Here is an 11159-nt window from a genome sequence, read left to right on the forward strand (position 1 = left end):
ATCCAGCTTCCATCATCCCTGACCATGGGCCATGCATTGTGATGAAGGGTACCAGGTTAGGGGTTAGAGCCTTAAACTAGAACTTGGGAGAGTTTAAATCCCCACTTAGCTGTGAAATTCTCTGCATGACCTTGGGCTAGTAACTATATTTCATATAAAAGGACCTCACGGGGCTGTTGTGATGATAATATGAAGGGGCTTATGCAGTGTTATTTTTCTAGGAAAAGAGGTGCCAGAACTCACCATGAACACCCCCTTTTTCTCTTAGAATGACAATGGTGCCCACTTGAGAGGTCTCACCTGCACTAAATATTTTGTACAGCCTGACCCTATATTTGTTTGCTCAGCTTTTAGTCCCACATATTCAATGGAGCTTGTTTCTAAAAAAAAGAGCATAGGATTCAAAGTCCCACTGATTTCAATGGCACAGAGCCCCCGCACTTGCTAGACAGAACAGGTTAAATGTGCATAAGTCCCAATGAAAGCAAATGGACTTCAGTGATTAAATGGATGCTGAGGTCTTGTTAATTGCAAAGGGCAAAAAATAAACTCCAGAAGTCCTACTGAGTTCAGTGGGGTTCAGGTCTGGTGGTGAGCGGGTATAGGATTGCTGTCCCAAACATTTTTCTAGGACAGAGGTGGGGAACTACGGCCTTCCTGTTGTTGTCAAACTACAACTCCCATCATCCTTTACAACTGGCAAGGTTGGCTGGGGCTGATGGGAGTTGGAGTCCAAAAACATATGGCGGACCACAGGTTCCCTATTACTGCTATAAGCACTTAACTTGGAACTGCCGTCATCCCTGACCACAGATTCCTCACTCCTGTTCTAGGGCACAAGGGAAACTATCCATGGAACTGGCAAAGCCAAATTGTACCAGCCTCTGAATTCTAGCTGTGAAATAGAAATGTAAAGAGCTGCCTTATACCAAGTCCACCTAGCTCATTGTTGTCTGCACCAACTGGCATCCCTCAAGGGTTTCAGACAAGAACATAGCTGCCAAGTTTTCCCTTTTCTCGCGAGGAAGCCTATTCAGCATAAGGGAAAATCCCTTTAAAAAAGGGATAACTTGGTAGCTATGGACAAGAATGATCCCGCAGACTACTAAAGCCATAGCTGCCAAGTTTTCCCTTTTCTCGCGAGGAAGCCTATTCAGCATAAAAGAAAATCCCTTTAAAAAGGGATAACTTGGCAGCTATGCTAAAGCACCTGATAGCAGGAAAAAGAGGCAGCTGTGTAGATGGTCAAAACTGGATAAATAGAAGATGGAACATTGCATCAGTACCTTGACATGCCCAAGGTGGTGGGATTTTCCACAGCCAATGTGAGAAGGAAACATTAAAGAAGCTGGCTGTGGCTGAGTATTTTTCCACCTTTCGAAATCTCCCTTGTGTTTCGTCAAAAGTGCCCTTGGACACAGAACGTCCCCGGATGGGTACTTTCAACTTCCTACTTCAGAGATATTCTTTGTGCAAATTCCTCTCCGAAAGGCGTTCTGCAGAGCCGTCTGCTCAGTGAGGGTAAGTGGCATGTTTCTGAAGCTATCCAGAGCACCAAGCTTTTCACAGATGGCATTTCGATCTGAGGAGACCAGAACCAGAGGCTGTAGGAAGCTCTGGAAACATTCAAAGTCATGGGGCTGAAATTAAATAGAGTTCTCAAATGAGAGCCCAAGAGATAGCAATTAAAAGATCAAGATAAGCAAGCTGCTCCTAGGAGGCCTGAGGCTTGTTCCAGCGGATGAAGGCGTTCCAGGATTCTTTGAACTGGTGAACTTCCGAAGGAAATTGATTCCAAATACAGCAGCTGAAGGTTGCTATGCAGAGGCTGCAATGCTATACATCAGGGTAGAAACCCCATAGATCTCCAGTTGTGGTCAAACTGTGCCTTCCATCAACCCTGGGGAGGTGGATTGAGACACTTCAAGCAGCAGCAGTGCTAGGTTGAACTAGCCAGGTTGGCGCTAGCCAAGGACCTCTCAGTAGCATCATTGTGGGGGCTCATTGGTGTGTGGCATATACAAAAGCAAACGGAGAATCCTCCTTGATCAACCCCAAAGTCCATCTGATTTAACATCCTGCTTCCAACAGTGACCAACAGCCATGCTAGCTTGAACTTATGGGAGGTGGAGATCTATAAGATTTGTACCATTGCTCAGTTGGTAGAGCCCGAGACTCTTCATCTCTTAATTGCTATCTCTTGGGCTCTCATTTGAGAACTCTATTTAATTTCAGCCTCATTACTTTGAATGTTTCCAGAGCTTCCTACAGCCTCTTTTGCCCATCTTGGGCAAAAGATTCCTACATTGCAGGGGTTTGGACTAGACAATCCTTGTGGTCCCAACTAATTCTATGATACACCAAGGAGTCGACCTGGTTCTTATTTAATAGGAGATGAGGCTTAGGAGCAACTATGTTGACTACCTGGTCATCTCTATATATTCCACAGAGCAACCAGGGTATCAACAGTCCTGCTAACTTTTAACTCGAGAATGGTACTCATGAAACCATCAAGGGGAGAATAGTTTAGCCCTGTGTCCTACCATGCAGAGGACAGGTTTTTCTATCTGAAGGTCTACCTGGTTTCCAAAGAACAAAGAACCCTATGAATGGAGAACAGGGGCCATGAAGTTGCACATCAACAGTTAGCACCCGGACAACAGACTGAGCAGGCTGACACACAGGTCATTCAATCACAGTCCTCCTCACTATGGTGGGGTGTATTGTATTTCTATTTAAATCACAACACTTGTTTCTAAATTTGTAGCTATATACATATTAGCACATGCACATTCTATGAAAATCTGCGTCCACTTTTGGCACAACTTCTGCCCTGGGGGTAGACTATCTCAACTGGTCCACCACCCTTGCGGAGAAAGAGTGATTTGGCCATTTAAAACGAGTTAATAAAAATTCCACACCCTCCTGAGACCTCAGTCTTCCTGCCCAGTTGAAAATAAACACATGTTTTCCATTTAACCACCATGGTTAGCAGCTGTTGAGATACATCTTCTTCGTGAAGTCACCTAACTCCCTTTTAAAGCCTTGGAAGCTAGTAGTCACCATAATTCCTGGCAACGAACTGCATAAATTAATTAGATGTTGTATGAAGAACTACCTTTGTTTTTTAATCTATCCTGAGTCAACTAGCAATCAATCTCACCGAGAGACTGCAAGTTCAGTGTTATGAGTGAGGATGATTAAAGTTGCAATCCTAAATACACTTACCTTGCAGTAAATCCTATTGTATTCACTGGAATTTACCTCTGGGAAGATATGCCTAGGATTGCACTGCTAACCCCTCTTTCTCCACTCTCTCTGCACTTCTGTGGCTGTCAGTTTTCTAAATGGCTCTGGACACCAACTGTTTACACAAACATCCTCTTGATTTCCTGCTCTGAGTCACTTGATTTAATTACCGTATTTTAAGGGGGTTGTTTTATTGAATATTTCAATTAGGGTTGTTTATATCTTAATGGGATTCTTTTATTGTGTATTTTAATTATGGTGCATTATTAATTATAATGTATTCTAACCATGTTGCATGATTGGGTATTTTTTCCTGTTTTTAAAAAAACTCCTTGGAAGCCTGTTTTGATAGGAAGTGGCACATAAATAATGAACCACCACCACAACCACTGGAACAAGGGTCTGGCACCTTTAATAGATGTGTAGATGGACTAGGGGCCCACCAGCTCTGTACTTGTAAAGTGGCACCATACCATTTTAAGCTTCTTCCCACAAAGAATCCTGGGGATTGCTGCTTACTAAGGATGCTGAGAGCTGTCAGGAGACCTCCCCCCCCCCCGAGCTGCAATTCCCAGAGTTCCCTGAAAAGAGGGATTGATAGTTGAACCATGTGGAAAGGCACAGGTACATTACTCTAGTCTAGCTAAGTTTAATATACAGTGGTACCTCTACTTACGAATTTAATGCATTCCGAACGCACATTCGTAAGTCGAAAAAAATTGTAAGTCGAATCCCATAGGAATGCATTGGGAGAAAAAATTTGTAAGTAGAAGCAACCCTATCTAAAAATTCGTAAGTAGAAGCAACCCTATCTAAAAATTCGTAAGTAGAAAAAATCCTATCTAAACCACATCCAAGATGGCGGACGGAGCTCCATTCGTAAGTAGAAACATTTGTAAGTAGAGGTATCACTGTATCCCTTTTCATTCAATGGCGATACTTTGGAAGGCAACTTATGGACCTAGATCTTGGTCAGATAGTGGATAAAGTGACAATTTTTAAAAACCTACTTTCTTATAACAAAATCCAAAGAGAGAGGGGGGAGGAGGCTCCCCAAGATTAATCTTCCTTGAAAAAACAAGACTTGCCTTCCCACTCTTTTAGTTGGGAACCAGTGATTGGCCAGTTTCTGATTTGCTCTTCTAAGATAGAGGCCCCAAGGGTCTTCTTAGATTTGGAGGGAAGCGGGTCGCAGCTTTCCTGTTACCCAGACCTAAGACAGCATCACGACTTGAACAGCCAAAGAGAACATGGGGCCTTGGGAGGGGAAGGATCACAGCTGGCCTACTTCCACAAGGGATCTCCTCTAGCTGAGGTTAGCTATAGATGCTTTGGGGTGGTTGGGAAGAGGGGGAAGTAGGCACATGTTCCTTACCCATTTTTCAGAAGGCCCTGAGGATCTTGTCATAGACCCTTGCCTCGTCTTGGTGAACTTTCTCCACTTCCAACATTCCAGCCCATTAGGATACAATTTCTTTGTGATATGTGATAACAAAGGCAGATGTCAACTGCCTGCCTGGTCCGCGCCCAAGAGGTGGGAATCCAAAACAGAAGCCTAGCTAAATGTTTATGTATCCCTGACAGAATGATGGGTAATTGTAGAAATCAACTTTATATATTGAGAGAGCACCTTTCCTAAACTCTGACAGGTGGAGGCTAGTCCATTAGGGCAAATGGGGCACTGCCCCACCAACCTCGATCTGCCCTCATGCCAACTACTAGTCCAAGGGATAGTGCTTCCTGCCAGCATTCTCCTCCTTAGGCCTCAGTGTTGCCTTTGTAGGGGGAAGGAGGGAGCACAAAACTAGAATTAGTTGGCTCTGCCTGCCCTCGGCTTTGGCTCCACCTACTCTCGCTCCCAAACCTTCCAACTTTTCCCAGTGCAAAACTGAGACACGTGTATTCTGGGACACAGTCCCGCGTGAGTCACTTGACCCGCACCTCACTGTTGCCCCGAAAAAGAGTTTATTCAGGGGTGAGATCTCATGTGCCCCTGAAAAAGCTATTTTGGGTGGGAGCAAGAGCGCAGCACAAGAGAGCAGCACCCAAAATGGCCGCCGAGATTATGGGATCCCTCCTTCTGCCCTACTAGGCATAATAATAATAATAATAATAATAATAATAATAATAATAATAATAATAATAATACCCCGCCCACCTGGCTGCCACTCTGGGCGGCTTCCAACAGAAATATTAGAATGCGCTAATTTCTTGAAGATTAAAATCTTGCCTAAACAGGGCTGCCTTCAGGTGTCCTCTAAAAGTCTTGTAAGTTGTTTTTCTCTTTGACATCTGGTGGGAGGGCATTCCACAGGGCGGGTACCACTACCGAGAAGGCCCTCTGCCTGGTTCCCTGTAACTTGGCATCTCTCAACGAGGGAACCACCAGAAGGCCCTCGGAGCTGGACCTCAGTGTCCGGGCAGAGCGATGGAGCTAGAGATGCTCCTTCAGGTATACTGGACCAAGGCCATTTAGGGCTTTAAAGGTCAGCACCAACACTTTGAATTGTGCTCGGAAACGTGGGCACCAGCCACCTCAGTGCCTAAGAGTTGCCACAGTGTGAAGACCCACATGGGTTTATTTCCCTTGCCTACGCCCCACAAGAGGTTTTTGTTTGTGTTCCACCCTAAGTGATACAAATTCCTCACTGCTTAAGCCGCTCCCTTAAAACTTAATTCAAGAAAAAAAGCACTTAAATTAAATCAACAGTCAATAAAAACAGACTAGCATCACAAAATCTAAATAACGACATGCTCTAAGAATATATCACCTGGGTAGAAGTAAAAGCACACCTACATGTCTTTGAAACAAGGATAAGGTACAGCTGACATATGCCGAAAGAGCTGGGATCACCATGGAGAGGCTCTGAGCCCTCTAGAGAGAGTTCAGTCATGGCAACTGAGGTGAGATGCCACCAACCCAGTGGGTTCCGTCACCCTCACCACTGCCCCATTCTGCCTCTCTAGGCCCTGGCAACTGGTGAGGCTGCCACAGCTGGGAGAGAAGCAGAGTATCACCTCAGCTTACATGCCACAATTGCAGAAGGTTTTCAAGTAAAATAATTAATAGCAAAGCAGAGAGGATGCCCAACACATTCGGTTGGATCCAATGCAACTCAGAACAGATCCATTGAAATTAATGAACATGAGAAACTTGGGTCTATTGTTTTCAAAATGTCTACGGTCTCCTCCTGAGTCGGACTAACTTTTTTTGTAAACTGCTTTGAGGATTTTTTTTTTTCAGTCAAGGGGTATAAATTTTAATAAATAAATAGATACAATCCAACAGGTTTATGGCAAGTAGGGACTGAGGGGAAATTTGATTCAATGCACATTTAAAACCCAGTCTGCACTTTCTGAAACAACACGTGAACCATAACGCAGCTATCCTTCAGAATCTGCACTTATCTGAAGTTTGCCAGGCAGTTCTCCAACCAAAAAAGGTTTGCAAAAATGCACATTTTGGGGAAACATGTGGATGGCAATGAATAAATTAGTGAAAACAACATACAAAATGCATTATATGAGAGGAAATTGCTTGCATAGGAAACGTGTTTAGGAGAAATCTTGCTGGTGAATTTTTGTGAGGATTCTTTTTCTTTCTTTCTTTTGCAAGTTGCTGCAAAAATAGAGAACTGAATTTAAGTCTGGTAAAATGAGAAACTGAGAAAACTGAAATGGGCAGAGGCTTCCTAGTTGAATACAACCCCTACTTCAAATGGTATCCAACTAAGTTTTACTCAGATTAGACACACTAAAATTAATGGACCTAACATAACCAGGTTAATTTATTTCAACGGGTCTCCTCTGAGTAACTCTTACTTGAATACCACCCTTCATTTCCAGCATTCAGCAAACCCTTTCTCCCCTATAAACTTGACTGTTACAAATTTTCCTATTTTTTCTCAGATGTAATGGAGGATGCAATGGAGGTCTCAAAACTCCCATGTAAAGACCATTGACACGAACAGCATTTTCACACATAGGCATCCACAATTGGGGGGGGGGAAGCAGTGGAACAGTCCCCACCCCACCTCAGATAAATCATAAAACCCAGGTTCCCAACTTTAGGTTTGTTTGTTTGTTTGTTAAAAATGAAAATAAGTTTTTACCAATTGTAGAATCTGAGACTTGAGGCAAAATGTACAGGCAATATGAGTCACACACCCCTCCCTGAAAAACTAACCTGATCGCCCCTTTCAGTATTTTCTTCCGCCACCCCAGGAGAAATCCTGCGGGCACCTCTGCTTGCCCAGTTTGGATCACCCCTTCTTCCAGTCTTTCCCCTTAAGGCACACATCCTTTCCCTTCATCCCCAAGGTGCCGGGTCTGCTCAACCCAATCTCAATATTATGCAGAAAGGTCAGCAAACTGGGGGAGCACATTCACAATCTGAGCCAGAATAGGTGTACTTGTAAGCACGCTTCAAAGAATATGAAAGCTTTCCTCTAGGTGGCATTTAAAAAAAAAAAAAAGTACAGGGTGAAATCTGCCTGTCTCCCAACAGCATCTGTGTGGACCAACAACATTGGAATGCTGAGATATAGGAGAAGGTTGCCACCCCTCCTATTCCACATCCAGAAACCAAGGAAACCGGTGGCGCTTGAATCTTGAGTCAACACTGGGCCACAGGGCAGCATCCTCCACTGCACCTCCACAGTCTAGTTTAGGGGCACATCAGACAAGCTGTGTGGCACAGGTAGCTCTGTTGTCCAATGCCCTTGCTGCCTCTCCCAGCATCCACTGCCTGAAGCAGCCACCTCCTTCTCCCTAATGGTAGAGCCGGCCCTGGTATCCCTCCATTCACACTTCGCCATAAAGCATCAGATGCAGAAAGGACACAGGAGCCAGACCTCTTTCAGTCACAGGCGGCTTTGGGAGGATGGAAGTAAAAGAAATAAATCCCTCAGACCAGATTGGCAAACCTTAACATCTTGCCCAAGAGATCCCTGTTGTCTCATTTCTTTTCGATAATTGGATTAGGCTGGCGATGATCCTTCTGGGTCCCCACAGCATGTATAACTTGGAGGCAGAATAAAGACATGACCCCCATTTTCTAAAGAGTTGACTCACTGGTGGGATGTGCATCCATTCTGAAGCCGGGCTGAGAAGACAATCCTCCCAACTCTGGTACAGCTGTGTGGGTTTCTCTTCCCTTTGTGCTTCTTCGGAATTAAAGTGACTCCAGAGGAACAGTAACTAAAATGTAGAGAGCAGCCCAGGAGGACTGCACTCATCTGTGACTCCGCCCCCTTTCTTTCTCTCTGGTTCCTCCTCCTTGTGGGTTCAGATTGACAGAGGAAGCCATGTGGTCCTGGTTCAGAAACGAGTGCAAATGCTCTTTGGTTGCTTCCTGAAAAAGAAAGCCGCAGTATTGCTGTCACGAGCAGCCGTTCCGTTCTTGCTGAAAGGGGTCTTGAACTGCAGATGTGCAGCAATGCAACAGCTCTCAAGGTGTTTACAGACAAAATGACTGTAATGGCTGAGGAAAATGGGATTTTGTGGCCTGAGCTGTCATGCAGCCTAGGACTGAGCAGTTCTGTGGTGGCTGTTTTACCCTGCATGCTCTGGGAAAGAAGAGGGAACTTGGAATTGCAAAAAGGATTTGCTTATTAAGAGGATGATTTGGTGCTGCAAATGTATCCCCATCTGTTTTTTGGTCCTCAGGCTCCACACAGCAAATCAACCGAGTAAATAAAAAGGAGGGAAGTTTTTCAGTTCTTTGCATCCTGGATCTCTGGGCTTGTTCACATGAGGGTTTAATGTGGGTTTGAAGCTGAACATGATCTTCCTCGTTTAAGTGGCAGCCCACACATTTTCCCCAATTGAGTTGGATTTCCCCCGTCTATGGTTAATCTGATAAGGGAAGAAAATCCAATATAAAATTGCAAGGTACCCAGTTGTGGATGCAATAAAGTGCATTGTGTGGGTGGGAGGCAGCGGTTCATGTGTGTGGTGATGTTTCACTGGGTGCTGTCTACTGCCACACTTCTTACTTCCATTTGCTCCTTGCCTGAGCACACCTGAACTATCATGTTTTCATCAGCAGAAAGAAAAGGATGCAGTTGACAGTGTTCCTGTTTCCACCAGTAGTTGCTGAAGGCACATACATGGTAATTTTATTCTATTTTTATTTTAAAGCTGTTTTGTACAGAACTGCTCTTGCACAAAACAGCGATATGGATATAGATATTAAAAGGCCTTTCAGGAAGAATCAGCAGCTGCAGGAGGCGTGAAATAAAAAGAAAAAGGAACACACTAATTTATCCCCTGACCCCAAAATTGATCTCCCCGTCCTTTCTTGACCGTATGTGTATATGTGTGAAACATACTGTATATTTTCTACTCTACCTCAACTTCTGGTCTGGGTATTACAAATAGCCATTGCTGCTCTGTGCCCTGGCATTCTGGCACAGTGCTTGGCTAGATGCAACACGCTCATGTTTGTTTATTTTTGAAAATGTTGTATGTTTATTTTTGAAAATCATGTAAAGCCAGAACATGGAAAAACACATCTGTATTTATTTACTTTAAATGGCCATTCTGCCCACCATGAAACAGGCTTGAAATGTTTGCTTTGTCAGAAGTTACTTGTTGCACAATTCCATAAAGGTAAAGGGACCCCTGACCATTAGTCCAGTCGTGACCGACTCTGGGGTTGCGGCGCTCATCTCGCTTTAGTGACCAAGGGAGCTGGCGTACAGCTTCCAGGTCATGTGGCCAGCATGACACAGCCGCTTCTGGCAAACCAGAGCAGCGCACGGAAACGCCTTTACCTTCCCACTTTGAGGTGCTTTTGAACTGCTAGGTTGGCACGAGCAGGGACCGAGCAACAGAAGCCCACCCCGTCGCAGGGATTCGAACTGCCAACCTTCTGATCAGCAAACCCTAGGCCAGGTATCCCCAAACTTCGGCCCTCCAGATGTTTTGGACTACAATTCCCATCATCCCTGATCACTGGTCCTCTTAGGTAGGGATCATGGGAGTTGTAGGCCAAAACATCTGGAGGGCCGCAGTTTGGGGATGCCTGCCCTAGGCTCTGTGGTTTAACCCACAGCGTCACCCATGTCCATAGACAATTCCATAGACAAAATATTTTTAAGTGCACCTATGCAAATTGTTCTAAACTCTTAATATTGTATTTTACTGTGTTTGTTTGTTTGTTTGTCTGTTTCATTTGTACCCCACCTTTCCTCCAAGGAGCTCAAGATGGCATACATAGTCCTGTCCACATGATTTTATCTTCACAACAACCCTATGAAGTAGATTAGGTTGAGAGGCAGTGACTGGCCCAAGGCCACCCAGTGAGCTTCATGGCCAAGTGGGGATCTGAATCCTGGTCTCCCAGGTCCTATTCTGACATTCTAATCACCATTCCACACATGCTCTCTAGGACCTTACAGTGAAGGGCAGGTTAATAATAATAATAATAATAATAATAATAATAATAATAATAATGTGCAAAGATAAACAAGCACACCACAGAGCAGCTCAGGTTTCCAGAACTTCTGGAGGTGGGGTAGTAATGGAGAGGAGAGGACAACAGCACACTTTACAAATACATCCCATAAAGTGCTGCCCGTGGTTTGGACAGAAAACTTCGAGATAGATTTGGGAGGCATAAAATTAGAAATGCTCATACATGGGGGAAAGTGCACCAAAGTGATATGGAAAAAGAGGCCCAAGGATGCAGTAATGCCCCAGTGTGCGCACAGTCTCTGTTTCCCAGTGCTGCCCATTAAAGACAATATGCACAACTCACTTCTGCTTCTTCAACAAAGCAGGAAGCCATAAGGGGGTCTCTGGAGAACTGAGAGTGTGTGCAAAGCACAAAGATCCTAACCTGACACTTTTCTGACTTCTGTATAGGCGCCTACCGTGCAATTGCAATAGAAATTGTGGTCTGTTGC

At 44.5% G+C, this 11159-nt stretch overlaps 1 protein-coding gene across 1 annotated transcript in view; it reads right to left on the bottom strand.

The window, feature by feature from the left end:
- CYTH4 (cytohesin 4) overlaps nt 1-8437 on the bottom strand; it is a 45985-nt gene extending 37548 nt beyond the window's left edge. The window contains exon 1 of the mRNA XM_060279860.1: nt 8323-8437. Coding sequence (XP_060135843.1) covers nt 8323-8341 — 19 coding nt within the window. The 5' untranslated portion in view covers nt 8342-8437. The remainder of the gene's footprint in view (nt 1-8322) is intronic.
- Between the last annotated feature and the right edge of the window lie 2722 nt (nt 8438-11159).

This window comes from Zootoca vivipara, chromosome 10, assembly GCF_963506605.1.
Source record: "Zootoca vivipara chromosome 10, rZooViv1.1, whole genome shotgun sequence".
Taxonomy (NCBI): Eukaryota; Metazoa; Chordata; class Lepidosauria; order Squamata; family Lacertidae; genus Zootoca; species Zootoca vivipara.